Below are 17,500 nucleotides of genomic sequence, written 5' to 3'. Positions count from 1 at the left end.
TGCACGCAGCACGCAGGCGGGAGTGGTGGTGGGGGGTGTGCGCAGGCGGGAGTGGTGGTGGGGGGTGCGCGCAGGCGGGAGTGGTGGTGGTGGTGGGGGGCGCACGCAGGCGGGGGGTGGGTTGTGCGTGGGGGCGCACGCAGGCGGGGGGTGGGTTGTGCGTGGGGGCGCACGCAGGCGGGGGGGTGGACTGTGTGTACTTTATGTATGGGTGTGTGTGCATGTATATTATATACACACACACACACCAAAAGTATCCCAAAAAGTTGTGTAAGTGGGATATCTGACAAATTACTGTAGATACGCCATAAATGTAAACCTAACCACAATAACTCCCCAGAAATGAGCCGCCTCATGTGTAATAGTCTCTCCATCAGGAAAGCCAGAAAACAAAGGGATAAATGTAACACGGGCGACATCTGACATCACGGCTTATGGTTGAGAGACGATCGACGTGTCTGGGCTTAATGAATAACTATGATAACAATGAGGGCTTCTTCCCGGCTCCAGGTATGTAACTAGGAAGTGACATGCCTGGGCGCTGAAGTCATGCGTATATGGTGTGATGTGACATGTGCAGGACTGACAATACACAGCGCATTCCTGCACACCAATGATTTACTACGGACGATGACGGAGCATCTGAACTAAACCTTTGGAAATTTTTCACTTTTTTCCTAATTTTATAATGGGCTGTTCACCTTTAGGGTTTTTTATTTGGGTTTTTTTGTTTTTTTTCTGAAATAAGTCATTTTTGCTATTGAGTTTCATTGAGAATTTGGCCCACTCTTCCCTCCATATCGTCGGTGCTCCACTGCTTTATTGATGGCGGAAGAGTGAGTTTAGTGAGGATCCATCAGCGAGTCCACTACGAGGGTCTGACCGGGAGCATGCATCTCTAATCTGTTATTTTCTGAGCTCCTCATCTGATTTGTGACCACAGACCACATAAAAAGGTAATTGTGAATGGAAACAGTCTATAAAAGCCATGCAACATTTTTAATAAAAAAAAAAATGTATATAAATCATATTTATATTTCAGTTTTAACAAACAAGTTTAAGAAAAAAATGAAATTATTCCTTGAAAGTGGGCAACCCCTTTAATGATAGTAGCTAACAAAAAGCATTGAAGGTGGGCACAAGTGTGGGCATTAGATTAGAACCATATCCTTGAAATTTGGCCGACACGCTGGCTCAGTGGTTAGCAGTGTATTGTGGCTCAGTGGTTAGCACTGCAGTCTTGCAGCGCTGGAGTCCTGGGATCAAATCCCAACTGCAAAGAGTTTGTATGTTCCCCCTGTGTTTGTGTGGGTTTCCTCCAGGTTCTCCGGTTTCCTCCCACACTACAAAAGACATAATGGAAGGGAATGTTGATTTTGAGCCCCAATGGGGACAGTGATAAATTATGTATCGCGCTGTGGAATTAATGGCGCTATATAAAAGTGAGAAAAATTCAGGTCAGAAGAATTATTTACTAGGCCGATTATTAGGAAATAGTCGGAATTTTGCTCAAGATACAGAACATTTCTGGCAGCAGTCCAGCACAGTGTTTGGGGGGGAGGGGTCGGAAGAAGCCCACCATAGTGTGGGTGGGGTGGGGGGTTGGTAGAAGCCCAGCACAGTGGGGAGGGACGGGGGGGGGGGGCGGTCGGAAGAAAAGACGCCTGGCACAGTGGGGAGGGGGTGATCGGGAGAGGTGCAGCACAGTGCTTGTATGGGGGATAGGGGGAGGAGATGCCTGGCACAGCGTGGGGGGACGGGGGAAGAGGAGCCAAACATGGGGGGGGGGGGAGCAAAGCACATCGTGTGGGGGGTAGGGGGGGGGGGGGGAGGAAGGAAAATAAGCCCGGCACAGTGTGGGTGGGGAGAGGAGGAGCCTGGCACAGTGTGGGGTGGTTGGGGGGGGGGGGGAACAAGAAGCCTGGCAAAATATGTACGTGCGTGTACGTGTGTGTGTGTGTACGTGCGTGCGTGTAGGGGAGGAGAAACCTGGTGTGTGTGTGGGGCGCGGGGGAGAAGCTCAGCATAGTGTGGGTGAGGGGGGCCGGCGGCACAGTGTGGGAGGGTGGAGGAGGGAAAGCCCGCGCACAGAGGGATGGTGGGGGGTGTAGTTGGTATGTACATATTGGGGGGGTGTAATTATATATATATATATATATATATATATATATATATATATATATATATATACATATACATATATATACACACACATATACATATATATATATATATACATACATATATATACATACATATATATACACACACACATTATATATATATATATACATATATACATATATACATATATACATATATACATATATACATATATACATATATACATATATATATATATATATATATATATATAATATACATACACACACACACATATATATACATATATACATATATATTATATATATACACACACACACACACCTTCCTTTTAACAATGGCAATTTGCCAGAATATAGAAATTCCTTTAACTTGTTTGATCAAGAATATTTTATAAGACTCAACTGTAAAAGGAAAAAAAAAAAAATTATATAGGGGGGGGTGGACCCCTCAAAATACAAAATCATAGAATGTGACCTTAAAACGGACGACGATAATTAGTTATAACAGGGGGGAAGGGGGGGGATGTGCCGCGTCTTGTTTCCAGCTGCAGCGGACCATCAGACTTTCTGGGTGACTTTCCCATGCGTCTGATGTACATGGTGAAGCGGCCCATCTCACTGAGCGAGTCCAAATGTGCTGGTGGGTTCTGCATTGCAGCAGATTCACACACTCTTCAGGGAGGAGGTGCACAATCACCGGGCAGGAGATGCCGGGCGCTCCCTCACATCCAGAGGAGTCCCACAATCTGCACGTTCTCACCGTGTGCACAGGACCAGACTCCGCACAAGTTATCACAGGAGTCTCCAAATTAAAGCACGTCTGCATCGTCATCTCTAAGCTTTTGTCTCACCCTCCCCCATCTGACAAAATCATAGAAAAAGTCTTGTAAAAACGCAGAGATGAAGCTGTGCAAGGAGGGTTTACTTCCAATAAGATCCTGTCGAAAAAATATAAATAAGTCTTAAAAATCTGTTCACTTTGTGTCTACAGCTCCTACACAGTCTTGTGTGTCGCCATGGTGACAGACTACACAGACGCTGCGTAGTCGGATATCACAGCACTGTAGGGTCAGTATTTCCGCTGAAGATGAATCCATTATAGAAAATCAAAGTCACATCATCCTTCTCAAAAATTGTCAATTTAATCCCTACAATTTCCAAGACAGGAAGAGTACAACAAATAGTTTAAAGAAAAAAGGTGCCTCAGGCTTAATTTTTCCAGGGGACATGGATTTTCAAAGTAAGTACACCGGCCTCACCAGGTTTCAGATGCAATAAGTTCATATCCAGTTTGCCCCTTTAATGTAGGTCGAGAGGTGACCCATTATATAGGCTAGTGGAGCGCAGCACATAAATATTCCATTGTAACAGGCTTTTAGAGAGTAGCTTGTGTTTTTACTCCAAGGGAGAAAAGCATTCTGAAAAGCCACAGGTATCACTCCGGCGGATACAGGAGAGCGATACCCGGCTGCATATTCTGCATTAACCGTAAAAAGCTTTGCTACACTTAATGCTGCCTAATTACTTCCTGGCTGTACGAGTGATGGACCCGACCTGCAGAGCATCGCTCCTGTACTGAAGTATGGGGATGATTAAGCAGTTTGTGAGCGTAATGGCTTTATCACAAATATAACCCATGGCAGGAGGCCACGGTATACAGAAGCATAAGAGGGCGTCCATAGACCTCCACGATCAATACCACCATCAATATACAAAGACTACTCCCTGCACTTATAGGGCCAAACGCAAGTGTTATGTAGAGGGGGAAAATGGCTTCTGGTCGTCACCTTTACATGATCACTGACCCCACAATCACATTTAAAAAGTGAAAAAACACTTCTATATGACTTACTAGAGTTCGTAAAGAAGGGTCTTATTTTTGTAGCAAAAAGGCTACTAAGAGGAAATTGTGTGAAACGACAGGTCCTCCGGAAACACAGAATCCATGACTTTTAATGGACAATGTAATGCTCAATTTCACCTATGGTGGCGCTGTAGGGAAACTGAGCAATAAATGCTTGTTTTAACCAACGATTACAACCAATGTCATCATTTTTGTAAGAACCTAAGTGGTCAGGTCTAAAGTGGAAGACTTTGAAACTAGTTAGAGACTGATTGTCTATCCTTAATGACAGATCAATATTTGATAGGTGGGGGTTCAACACCTGGTACCCCTACTCATCAGCCATTTACAACAACGAGCACCAGCACTTGGTTTGAACAGTCATTCTGTGCTGGGCCCAGCCATGGGGCCGCCCAGCCCCCCCCCAGATGGTCAGGCCAGACATGAGGCTGCCAAGGCCCCCACCCCACCCAGGTGGCCAGCCATGGGGCCAACGAGGCGCCCGCCCGCCCACCCACCCAGGTGGCCAGCCATGGGGCCAACGAGGCGCCCGCCCGCCCACCCACCCAGGTGGCCAGCCATGGGGCCAACGAGGCGCCCGCCCGCCCACCCAGGTGGCCAGCCATGGGGCCAACAAGGCCCCCCATCCCCCCCCCCCCGGTGGCCACCCATGGGGCACCAAAATCATTGGGTATGAATGATTTTTTAAGGAAGAGACTATATATATAGGTGACATTGAAGTTAAAAAATGATACATAAAATATGCATGTATAACAATGGTAGCCATGTAATTTAGGCCAAGAATATACATCATTTATGGTCACTGCTGGGCGTAAAACAGTGGATGAATGTCCAGGCATCCTACTAGAACCATCCACAACTAAAAATGTATACCGAACAGTATGAGAAAGCTTATAATGCCCTTCAGTATTGAAAAGCGCAGTCTGCTATAAGCATACAAAAGCAAAGCCAGCTAAAGCGCACACACTGCTGGCCTCCGCCAGGTGAACGGGCACCTATGGCACCATTAGAGAATACCCAGGGAGAAGCCCCCGATGTATACTGCTGGCCCGGGGAGCGATCTCACTGCCAAAGCACGGGGACCTGCTCTGCTGCTTTGCAAACATGAAAACTGAATATTTCTATTGAGAAAAATTATGAAAAATTGTCCAAATAAAGCCTTAGAGAAGTCCGCTGAACAACAATACTATCCGTGCGTTCTCGGGATTTCCACTGTTATGTAAATGAGGCGTAATCACCGTATAATTATTAGACACCGAACTTTCTAATATAATTTGCTTTCCAAGATCTGGGTTTGAGGTCAGTGACTAATCGCTTCCCTGTTTACATCCTGCAGAGAGGAGCGATTGCTACATTTGTATCCAGCCCGGACAGTCCTGATGGCTGTATACAACGTGTCGGTGTTACCTGCATGGCTCCCATAGTCAGTCCTGATGGCTGTATACAATGTGTCGGTGTCACCTGCATGGCTCCCATAGTCAGTCCTGATAGCTGTATACAATGTGTCGGTGTCACCTGCATGGCTCCCATAGTCAGTCCTGATAGCTGTATACAATGTGTCGGTGTTACCTGCATGGCTCCCATAGTCAGTCCTGATGGCTGTATACAATGTGTCGGTGTCACCTGCATGGCTCCCATAGTCAGTCCTGATGGCTGTATACAATGTGTCGGTGTCACCTGCATGGCTCCTAAAGACAGTCCTGATAGCTGTATACAATGACAGTGTCGCCGACATGGCTCCCATATTTTGCCTCTCGGACTGTCCTGATGGCTGTATACAATGTGTGCTTTGCTGCATGGCTCCCATATTTTGCCTCTCGGACTGTCCTGATGGCTGTATACAATGTGTGCTTTGCTGCATGGCTCCCATAGTTTGCCTCTCGGACTGTCCTGATGGCTGTATACAATGTGTGCTTTGCTGCATGGCTCCCATAGTTTGCCTCTCGGACTGTCCTGATGGCTGTATACAATGTGTTGGTGCCTCCTGTATGGCTCCCATAGTCTGTATACAGCTATGAGGACTATGTGTCAGTGTCTGCTGCAAGGCTCCCATAGTTTGCCCATCGGACACTCCTGATAGCTGTATACAATGTGACTGTCTGCTGCATGGCTCCCATAGTTTGTATACAGTTGTCAGGACTGTCCGATAGGCAATGTGTCGGTGTTTCCTGCATGGCTCCCATAGTCAGTCCTGATGGCTGTATACAGTATATCGCTGTCTCCTGCATGGCTCCCATAGTTTGCCTCTCGGACTGTCCTGATGGCTGTATACAATGTGTCGGTGACTCCTGCATGGCTCCCATAGTCGGTCCTGATGGCTGTATACAGTATATCGCTGTCGCCTGCATGGCTCCCATAGTCGGTCCTGATGGCTGTATACAGTATATCGCTGTCGCCTGCATGGCTCCCATAGTTTGCCTCAGACTTTACTGGCTCTAAAGAAGAAGTTTCTCATTCACAGACACAGATTTTGGATATAACAAGGAATGGAAATCTCCTGAAAGTTGATTTTTATCATTAATCCTTGTCAGTGCCTTATGTAGAATCCCCTTTAAATCAAGTTCCTACGCCTCTGCAGCATTTCCCTCGTGGACAAGTCACGGCCCAACAAGCTTAGCCCAAGCTAGGACAGCGCCTACCACCGGAATATAGACCCCCCAATGCACTGAACACTACGTATAGGAAAGTTAGGGGGATCAAAGAAACATCCGTCCACCCTGCAGCTTTAATGGAAGAGCAATAATGCGTGAAATTAAGTATAGTCCTAGTCACCGCCATCCTGAGCAGGTAAATAGTGCCCCCGCCATCATGTCTGATTCAGCACTATCCTATCTGCAGCAGTGAAGGTCACCGGGGCAGGGGATGCCCCCGTCCGGCCGCCATGCACTGACCTGGTTGCCCCACGCACAGTACAGGTTGCAGAGCAGCTTCCAGTTGGGGTTGAGCATACAGTCGAGTATCCCGAGCTGGGCCATGCTTCCCCTAGCACGCAGCCAGCATCACTGACTGACAACCTGGGAGCGATGCAGAGACGTCCTCTCCCGACTCTGCCCACTCAGCGAGGAGCTGCAGCAGCAAAAAAGCAAACACTTTACCAATCAGAGAACCTCAGGACCTACAGACACGGCCCGGTCCAAGAGAAGCCTGCTGTGTGCTGCGGGATGGGGCTGCGGAGTCACAGATTCGGAGGTAGCAGAGCTGGGTTTGTCGTTCTGCTTGTTTTCAAGAAAAGAACAGCTTTACCTGCAGATCGGAGCAAAAACACGAAACAGCAGCAACATACAACTGGCACGTCAGCACTATCTGATGGCTTATGGGGCAGCAAATGACATTTATATACTAATATTTACCTCTAAAAGGGGTTGTCCAGGTGTAGCGCCCCCGAGACCCTCAGGGCACTACAGGGAACTGCATCCTCTTGGGGATGCAGAACCTACCCCCTGGGACCTGGAGTACCAGTGCCTTTTCCATCAAAACACAATCTAAATCCTAGTTCTCCTCTCCACACTGGGCGTAGAGGGTTAACCATTTAAGGGTATGGTCGCTATGGGACAGAGTCCCTGGGTATAGCCAGCCTGGTGGGAAGGGTCAGTCAGTCAGAGAGGCGTCGAGAGTAGTGAGGCACACAGGAGAGGTGTGCGGACGTGCCTGAGCTGGGTCTGTGTAACAGTGACCCGGGGGCACAGGAGAGAGGTCGCCAGGTCGGGTACCGGAGATAGCGCTGGGACTGGAGCACACATGGGGGCACAGGGCCCTAGGTCAAGCACAAGTTTTAGACTGTTTGTCAAATACCTGCCCGGTGAGGACACCTTCATGGACTTCACCAAACCAAATAATCCGACGGCATCAGCAGTAAACTAGGATCGGGGTTTGGACACTTACCTCCCCACAGGGTCCGCACTGCCCACCGTACGGAGAAGGAGACTGTACCCCAAAAGGGACAGTCGGGGCCCCCAAACGCTCCACGCTACGGGGACTCAATCTACAGAGAGTGCCGGGGACAGAGCAACCTGGGTCACTACATTGGCACTGCTCCTCCGGGGACCTGAACCAGCAACCCCTGGGTCCACAGTGCGTAGAGACTGTTAAAGACAACCTGGTGTGGTCTCCATTATTGCCCCCACTACATCTCCCAGGCACAGCCCTACCTGCGGAGGGCCTATCACAGCTGCCATTACCATCAGCCCTGGGAGTAACCACATTGAGCAGCAGCGGTTCTCCATCCTTAACCGCAACCCGCAGGTGGCGTCACATGACAAAACCTGTTATCTCCCCTGTAAATACCCCCCATTAACAAAAGGGGTCCAGAGCACAGAACTGGGCAACGGCCACCAGAGTGACATCCCCATTTGTTACCGCCTGGGACTGAGCCCCCCTGATCAGCTATATAAAGGATATAATGGATGGCCACCCAGGGGTGGAGCTGATCCAGATAACTAGACAACCAGGGAGAAGGGGGTCAAGCAGTCAGTCAGTGACAGTGAGAGTGGGTAGAAGAGAAGGACGCACCCGCACTGACAGGAAAGTGTAACGGTGACCTGAGGGCCCAGGCATGTGGTTGCCGGTGGAGTACTCCTGGAACCATGGCACCAACGTGGGACAGAATCCTAGGTCAGGCAAACGCTCCAGGCAGACCTGATAAAATCGGCACAATGAGGGGACCATGTAAAGTCCGGGACACAGTAGCAACAGGAGAACTGGGGAACAGGACCAGAGGAGCCAGCCCCACAGGGTTCAGGCTACTATCATACGGACTAAGACAGAGAGACTACCAGGACTACCAGGAGGGAACCCCCAGAGGCTTCAAGCCACGGGGACCCACCATACAGAGACAGGTGGACAGCAGTCACCAGGTCATCACACCAGCACTGGGACTAAGGGGACCAGCCTTCCTCGGGTTACCAGCCATAACAACGCTGTGAGTAAAGAAACCAGTTGCACTGCAATCCCTTGTGTGGCCTACCTTCTTTCCGCACTTAACAACATCATTTGTCCCCTAGGGCCCGGCCCTACTTGCGGAGGGGGCCCAACATCCAGGCTGCCACCAACACCAGCTCCAGTAGTGAGAACTGTTCAGCGGCGGCTCCACTAAATAGCCGCAACCCGCAAGTGGCGTCCCAACAAAAACTTTTATTTCATCTCCCCTGTAAATATTCCCCCTTTTAAAAGCGACTCCCAGGGTCACGGAAACGGGCAACGGCCACCCAGTGACATCTCCTCAGCAATACACCGCCCGGGACAGAGTACCCCATAACCCTGGGGCGACCCACATCCACACAGTGTCTTCCATTGTGCTGTTGCGCACTTTTAATCTGCCTTGCTGAGGGCAGAGCAAAGTACTGTAATGCGCAGGCGCGAGGAAAGGTCAAAGAATGTCTGCGCATGCGCACTACAATACTTTGCTTTTTCCTTGGCAGGGCAGAGAGAAGTGCGCGTGCACAAGAGTGCAATGGAGGACTGTGTGGATGACTATGGCTGTGTCATCCACACGGAGCTGGGAAGGAGGACGGCGATCACAAGAAGATGGGAGGAGGTGCCGGACCGAGACCAGTAACACTTATAGGACCGGACAGCGGCCTGGGCTCTTATACACAGAATGCTGTATATAAGGGCTCACTGGTGGTGGCCGCAGCTTATAGGGGACAAATCTGGTGACAGGTTCCCTTTAAGGCGATGTGCTCACGCTGAGTATCTGGTTGCAGAAATACGCATATTTTTGCAGCAAATTTTCACATTTCTTTCTATGCATTCTGGGGTGGAATAAACGCTGCAAAAACCATAAAATAATTGACATGCTGCAGATTTATTTCTGCACCAAATGTGTAAGGAGAAAATAAGCAACGTGCGCACAAAACTGCAGGATCCTCATCGACACTGCTGGAATAAGGATTTACATGCAGTTTTTGTGACAAATCTGCACTAATAAACGCACCCAAAAAAAGTGATAAAAACGCACTGTGTGCACATACCTTTACACAGAAGATGGGGGCCCCGAATCACTCTGATATTAAGGACAATTTTGTTAAGAGCTCTTCACTGGACAGATACTATCCACAAAGCAATATCCTACCCCTCAGATGACTCCTCCATTCAATCATCAACCTCCAAGACATTGCAGCTTTGAGTGGTCAGTGAATTTTTATTATATGGGAAATGATATAAAGCCCCACATCACTACAGGGATTCTCCAGCCCCGCTCCCTTCTGCATCCGCGACATCTTACGCACTCAAACTGGCACGTAATAAACGACGGGATATCTCCGGCCCCCCTCACCTCCAGATATTGGAACAAGCGGAGCCGGATACCCTTTAATCTTCTATCCTGTAGATTTGGCCTGCACATTTTATTACAAATTACAAGCTATAGCTGTTCATAAGAGAGCCAGCCCCGAGTGATTAGAATGGATATCCACCCCAGCAAACAAGGGAACAGCCATAAGATTTTGGCTTTCCTAGCGTGAGGCGGGTATAAATCTAATGACTGGCGCTCCTGAGCGTATGACTGTGCCAACAATGGCCACCGCATCAAAGGCAAATCACATTCTGAAACGCCGGCCTATCACTGTACATTGATATATAATGTTCCCGAGAGGGGGTAATGGGTAGAGCAGGTGCCGGCCCATTACACCAATTGTGGTTAGCCAAACTGGGAATGATAGTCCATGTGATTGGAGAAAGAAAAGTCGTGAATCATGGTGGAAGGAACAATGACCGGACTCTGATGCGGCAACTACTCAGCCTCAGACATTTCATCAGCTCTTAGGGAATGTGCACACAGTTTTTGGATAGGTCAGAGCGGAAATTCTCCAAATCATTCTCTAAAATCTGGGAGTTTCTGCTCCAAAAACTCAAGATAAGGCTATGCGCACATGCTGCAATTTTGCTTCTTCAGCGAAAAACACAAAAAATTGCATTTTCATGTTTTTCACTATATTCAATGGGAAAACGGAGGTCAAGAAGTGACATGCTGCTTCTATTTTTCTGCAACCAAAACTGCAAGGAACAAGAAGCAACGTGCGCACAGCATTTCTGAATTCTCACTTTGCTGGGGAAGGAAACGCATGCAGTTTAAGGCAACAAAATTTCACCCATAACTGCATCAAAAACTGCACAGTGCGCACAGGGCCTAAAATTCAGTGTGCACTCTCTTCAACCATGTTCACACGTTGCTTTTTACAGCTTTTTTCTGCAGGCAAAACTGTTCTACTAGGATTAAAGCAGCTTAAGGCTAAGTTCACACACTGCGTTTTTTTGACGCTGCGTTTTTGTGCGTTTTTTGCAGCAAAACACACAAAATCACACCCGCGGCAAAAAAAAGCGGCAAAAAACGCACGCGTTTAGCCGCGATTTGGTGCGTTTTTTGCTGCGTTTTTGCTCACTGCGTCTTTATGCGTTTTTTATCAGTGAACAATGCCATTAAAGATTGTTGAAAAAAAAAAATAAAAAAAAAAAGGTCTGATGTCATTTCCTTCTTCAATATGTTCTTCATTCTCCACTAGTGTATGCAATAGAGCAGACAGCTGCAGAACTACAAGGCTCAGCATGCTCCATACAGGACTGTATGCTGGAGGGAGAGGCAGAGGGAGCAGAACTACAAGGCTCAGCATACTCCATCCAATAGTGTATGCAGGAGAGTAGACAGCAGCTGCAGAACTTTAAGGCTCAGCATCCTCCATCCAGGACTGTATGCAGGAGTTTTTTGCCCCCCAAAAAAATGACGTGGGCTTCGCCATATTTTTATATGCTAGCAGGGTACAGCAGGCAGGTACAGGCTGCCCCCAACCCCCAGCTGCCTATTTGTACCCAGCTGGGAACCAAAAATATAGGGAAGCCCTTTTTTTTTTTTTTAATTATTTCATGAATTTCATGAAATAATTTTAAAAAAAAAAATGACGTGAACTTCGCCCAATTTTTGAGTCCAGCCGGGTACAACTAGGCAGCTGGGGATTGGAATCCACAGTGCAGGGTGCCCATGCTTTCTGGGCACCCCTGCTGTGAATTGCAGTCCCGCAGCCACCCCAGAAAATGGCGCTTTCATAGAAGCGCCATCTTCTGGCGCTGTATCCAACTCCTCCAGCTGCCCTGATGCCGGGTGGCTCGCTGGGTAATAATGGGGTTAGGGCTAGCTGTACAGCTGGCCCTAAGCCCGAAATTCATGGTGTCACGCCAATATTAGACATGGCCACCATGAATTTCTAGTAAAGATAAAAAAAAAAAAAAAAAAAAACAACACAGAAAAATATTTATTAGAAATAAAACATAACACAATTAGTGACTCCATCTTTATTGAAATAAAGAACCCCCCTCCTCTGCACTAATCCTGGGTCAAGGGTCCCGCGCCGTCCAATCCGGATCCAATATCATCTGATCGGTTTGCTGGAAGGCAAAGCGATCAGATGTGTCAGGTTCTAAGGGCTGAAGCACATCACACATCAGCTGATTGTATAGAAGCCGGTTTATACAATCAGCAGATGCATCGGTGCAAAAAAAAAAAAAAAAAAAAATACTCACTTATGTGCTGATTACCGGCAGCTCCTGGAGCGATTGGAGGAGTCTGATCCCGTCCGATCGCTGCAGCAGCTGCCGGTAAATCAGGGATGAAGTCTCCTGATGCATCCGCTGATCGCTCAAACCGGCCGGGCGCCCGCGTCACCGCGATACTTATGATCAGCTGATGCGTCAGGTGACTACATCAGGTGATCCATCGCCAGGTCCTGCATCCATCGGAGGTGTCCCGGCCGTCTGCACACAGCCGGAGCGGGGGGTGGCGATACCGTGAGAGGAGATGGGAGCGGGCATGGCACCGGGAGTCTGCAGACAGGTGAGTATAACTTTTTTTTTTTCTATTGTTAACTTTTGTTTTCACAGCCGCTTCCACCTCCCGCCCAGACATGGCGCCGCACGGCAGCATACATGCACAGGACCGGAGGTGGACGCGGCGGTGGCTGTACCGGGAGGATTCACGCTTCTGTATATACTGACAGAAGGAATCCTTTTCCTGTACACGTCACTTTACTACCCACCTCCTGCGTTTATAGCTGCGTTTTTGGTCTTGGAAACGCACCAAAACGCAGCTATTTGCGTTTCTCATTGCGTCTTTCAACATCCCATTGCACTCAATGGATGAAAAGCGCAGTGAAAAACGCGGGGAATAATTGACATGCTGCGTTTTTGTGGCACCACAAAAACGCAGCTGAAAAAAAACGCTGTGTGCAGACAGCAAAAATGAAAACTCATAGACTTTGCTGGGGAAGCAAAGTCATGCAGTTTTCTGAGCAAAAACGCACCCGAAAACTGCGCAAAAACGCCGCGAAAAACACACTGTGTGAACTTACCCTAAGGCTACGTGCGCACCTTGCCATTTTTTTGTAACTACAAAGATTCAGCGTTTTTGACCACAAAAAGACGCACAAAAACACACCCGCGGTTTTTGTTCATTGCGTTTTGCTGCGTTTTTCCAGTTCATTGCATGAATGGAAAAACGCAGAAGAGAATAGACATGTCCATTTTATTTTTTTTTTTAGCTCAAAAACGCAGCCAAACAAAACTGCAGTGTGGACAACAAAAATGAAATCTCATAGGCTTTGCTGGGGAAGGAAGTGCATGCAGTTGTGAAGCCAAAAATGCACAAAACCGCCACGAAAAACGCACTGTGCGCACACAGCCTAAGAAAAACAGGGTCTGCTGTGCTTTTGTAACAAAATTCTGCAAAAAACGCTGAAAGAGTTGACGTGCGGCAGTTTTCGAAATTGCTCTGGTTTTAGAATTCAGTCAGTAAAGAAAAAAAAAAATATCTAATGTGTGCATGAGACTTCTGAAAAGTCAGCTTTTGCTGATACCATAGAAAACAGCATTTATGTGTATAACAAAAAAAAAAAAAATGCTACAGTAGAAATATTTTGGGGGAACTCTCCCTTTGGGGAGATTTGCACTATCTGAAGTGGTTGGAGTTTTTCAAGCTTTTTTAATGTAGAATTTTTTTCCCAGTCTTCATTGGCTAGTGCCCATTTTGGGGTCCCCCCCCCCCCTCCCTATCAAGAGCCGCTTCAAAGAAGCTATACGCTTGTTTATGCTCCCACCAGGGCGTTTTTTCAAATTCAGAAGCGGAAGAAAAATGCTAAAAATCCAATGAGCAAAGAGGGTCTTACCATAGAAATTATAAAGAGTTCATTTACGAGGTTTGAGTGATTTTTCAGGCGTTTGTGGACCTGTTTTACCCATGTTTTGTGCATTTTTTGCTGCAGAAATTTCTTGAGAAAATGGTTACAACCTTTCTGCAAAAAAAAAAAAAAAAAATACCTGGGTGCACACTGCGTTTTTTTTCTCAAGAACATGCTTTCTGCAGAATTTCTTGAGAAAAAAATGAGCATGTACCATAATGGTAAAAAAAAAAACGCAGGGACCAACCTGTGGAAAAAACGTATAAAAAAAAACACATGTGTTATTGGTGCGTTTTTTGAACGCAAGTGCGCTAATCTTTCAGACTCAAGTTTAGTGTAGACTGTAGACAGAGAAAGGTTTATGGGGGGGGGGTCACTAAGGGTGGGCTAGCAATTGGCTACATCCTTCTGCAAGGTGTGTGACAGCGCATTTTAATTTTTAAATTTTTTTTGCACTTGGGTAGAAAAAGCACAACTGAGTTCTAAAAATAAAAAAATAAAATATAAAAAATATACAAAGTATATATAAAATATACAACATTTAAATATAAAAAAAATATAAATATGATAAAATATAAAAAAACATCAAAAAATAAAGCAAAATATAAAAAAATAAAAAATAAATAATAAACAAAATTGTAGTCTAGACACTGATATTTCTTACACTACAGTGCTAAATGGTTTACACCAAGTTATGGAAATGGTTGACACTTATGTGGAACATAAGGGTGCAAACTAACTCCAAATACACACACACACACAAAAAAAAAAAAAAACCTCACAGCAGACACTTCCCCCCCCATTTGATGACTCAGGTCCTTGCCTTTTGGTTCTCATTTGTCTGTATAGTGCAGTATGTAGCAGGTAAGGTCCAAGCCTCCCGGGCATTTTGCAGCTTCACACCCAAGTATTAACCCCAATTCCACAAGTCACTAATGTTTAGTCTTACATCATATTAACAAGCAGCTGTGGAGCTTCTCTCATAAATCCGTCCCCACTACCACCAAGCGCTGACCATGCTTCAAGGGCTCGTCTCTACTGATGAGCGGGCACTACCATGCTCGGGTGCTCAGTACTGGTAACTACTGATGAGCGGGCACTACCATGCTCGGGTGCTCAGTACTGGTAACTACTGATGAGCGGGCACTACCATGCTCGGGTGCTCAGTACATGTAACTAGTGATGAGCGGGCACTACCATGCTCGGGTGCTCAGTACTCGTAACTAGTGATGAGCGGGCACTACCATGCTCGGGTGCTCAGTACATGTAACTAGTGATGAGCGGGCACTACCATGCTCGGGTGCTCAGTACTCGTAACTAGTGATGAGCGGGCACTACCATGCTCGGGTGCTCTGTACTCGTAACTAGTGATGAGCGGGCACTACCATGCTCGGGTGCTCAGTACTGGTAACTACTGATGAGCGGGCACTACCATGCTCGGGTGCTCAGTACTGGTAACTACTGATGAGCGGGCACTACCATGCTCGGGTGCTCAGTACTGGTAACTACTGATGAGCGGGCACTACCATGCTCGGGTGCTCTGTACTTATATCGAGCAGGTGGATGCTTGGATTGTTGTGACTCAAGAAGCAGAGTATAATGGAAGTCAATGGAGAACGCATTTTTCCAGAAGAGCTTAGATTATACTCTGTACTCGAGTCGCGCCCATCCGAGCATCCAACTGCCCTTTACGATTATGGAGCACCCGAGCATGGTAGTGCCGCCCGCTCATCACTATTGTCTCCATCGCCAAACTTCTGCCCGCGGGCACAGTTGGGCTATAGACTGAACATTACTTGCCCTCAATGGGTCCAGTGCTGGGTCTCCGGCTTTGCCCCCCCTCGCTGGTTGCAGGGGTAACGGCACTGCAGCTTGTGAGCTCAGCGGATCGTCATGTCTATATCAGCAGAGCGCAGCGATTGCTTGCAGTGGTGACGTCCCAGGACAGAGCAGTGCAGCCAGAGGTGCAATGGTGGAAAAACAGCGCCGAACCAAGAGAGGGTAAGACTGGTTTCACATCTCCGGTAGTTTGCGGGAAGCCGGATCCGGCACAAATGCAGTACAATTACATTCATTTACAATGGAAGCGCGACACCATGCAGGCACATGCTTCATACACAACCGCATGGTGTCACGCCTCCATTGTAAATGAATGTAACTGTACTGCTTGCGTGCCGGATCCGGCAAAATACCGGAGATGTCAAATCAGCCTAAGGCTAGACTTTCAGCACATCCTGCATGTAGCAGTGCGGCACTATCTGGCGCTCTGCTGAAAAAACGAAACCGTGTTTTATTGCCGCCGGTTTCGTTTTTTTCCATTGACTTGCATTGGCGCCCGCATGGGCTTGCGTTCCATCCGGTTTTTTGCCGCATGCGGCAGATTTAGCCGATGCGGCGGCCGGATGGAACGTTCCCTGGCATGTTATTTGCTCCGGCAAAAAAAAAACCGCATCGTGCCGCATCCGGCCCGCTGCGGCGCATTTTTTAGTGCATGCCTATGGACGCCGGATACAGCGCGATGCGGAAAAAAACGCATCCGCGACGCCGCATGCGGTTTCTTCCACTGCGCATGCTCAGTAGTGTGCCGCAACCGGAAAAAAAAACGGACGGGGCCGCATGTAAAAACTTATGCAAAGGATGCGGTGTTTTCGCCCGCATCCGTTGCATAGGTTTCACAGCTGGATTGAGCCGCACAGCTCAAACCGGATGTGTGAAAGTAGCCTACAGTGAGTTTGTTTTTATTTTATTTTTTCCTACATTTAACTAAGCCCACAAGAAGAAATTTGGCGAAAGCCTACCACCTCTTATAATGCAGCCACGCATGTAGGAGCAGCCCTGTAGGGGGGATTAAAAGGGGTCTTCATACTGGAAAAACAATCAGTGGGGGCTGCATACATTCTCACGCAAACCAAAGGCCGATACCTCTAAGGGCTTAAACTTTACTCCCAACAGCTCTACTGCCCCCCTATATACTGGTCATCCGAATATGGTGCAATTCCATTGCATAGTTAGGAGACCCCCCCCCTCACCCCCTCTATATCCCATATTAAATGGTTGACGAAAGGGGTGGATATATCATTGGTGTAACTTGTGCAGCCGACAAGAGGTTAGGGGGCTTATTTATACCTCTGAAGTTGGTGGAATTGTGCATTTTGACAACTTCTTGAACTGAAAAGGGCCCATTTACTGTTTTTCCGAAGCGGTCCTTATATACCATGGATCGAGAGCTGGAACGTGATGTGCGCACGAGATCATCCATACTCTCACATTACCCCACATGCGCTCTTCAGTAGGTGCAAATAATCATGGCAGAAGGGAGGCCAGAACGGAGGCAGGAGGACAGAGGCCGG

General features: G+C 47.6%; 1 protein-coding gene across 5 annotated transcripts in view; it reads right to left on the bottom strand.

Moving 5' to 3' along the window:
- Positions 1 to 17,500, bottom strand: part of ARHGAP21 (Rho GTPase activating protein 21) — a 197,313-nt gene that overhangs the window by 146,336 nt on the left and 33,477 nt on the right. For 3 of the 5 annotated variants that reach the window (XM_075315548.1, XM_075315552.1, XM_075315553.1), the window contains exon 1: positions 6,882 to 7,010. The exons of 1 other annotated variant lie outside the window; for it this stretch is intronic. In XM_075315548.1, coding sequence (XP_075171663.1) covers positions 6,882 to 6,965 — 84 coding nt within the window. In that variant the 5' untranslated portion in view covers positions 6,966 to 7,010. Of the gene's footprint in view, positions 1 to 6,881; positions 7,012 to 17,500 lie in introns of those variants that run through there. One more of the 5 variants, XM_075315551.1, reaches the window with a different exon arrangement.

The sequence above is a fragment of the Anomaloglossus baeobatrachus genome, chromosome 6, assembly GCF_048569485.1.
Source record: "Anomaloglossus baeobatrachus isolate aAnoBae1 chromosome 6, aAnoBae1.hap1, whole genome shotgun sequence".
In the NCBI taxonomy this organism is placed as follows: Eukaryota; Metazoa; Chordata; class Amphibia; order Anura; family Aromobatidae; genus Anomaloglossus; species Anomaloglossus baeobatrachus.
The sequence above is the reverse complement of the archived record's forward strand: the minus strand, read 5'-3'. Positions and strand labels throughout refer to the sequence as shown.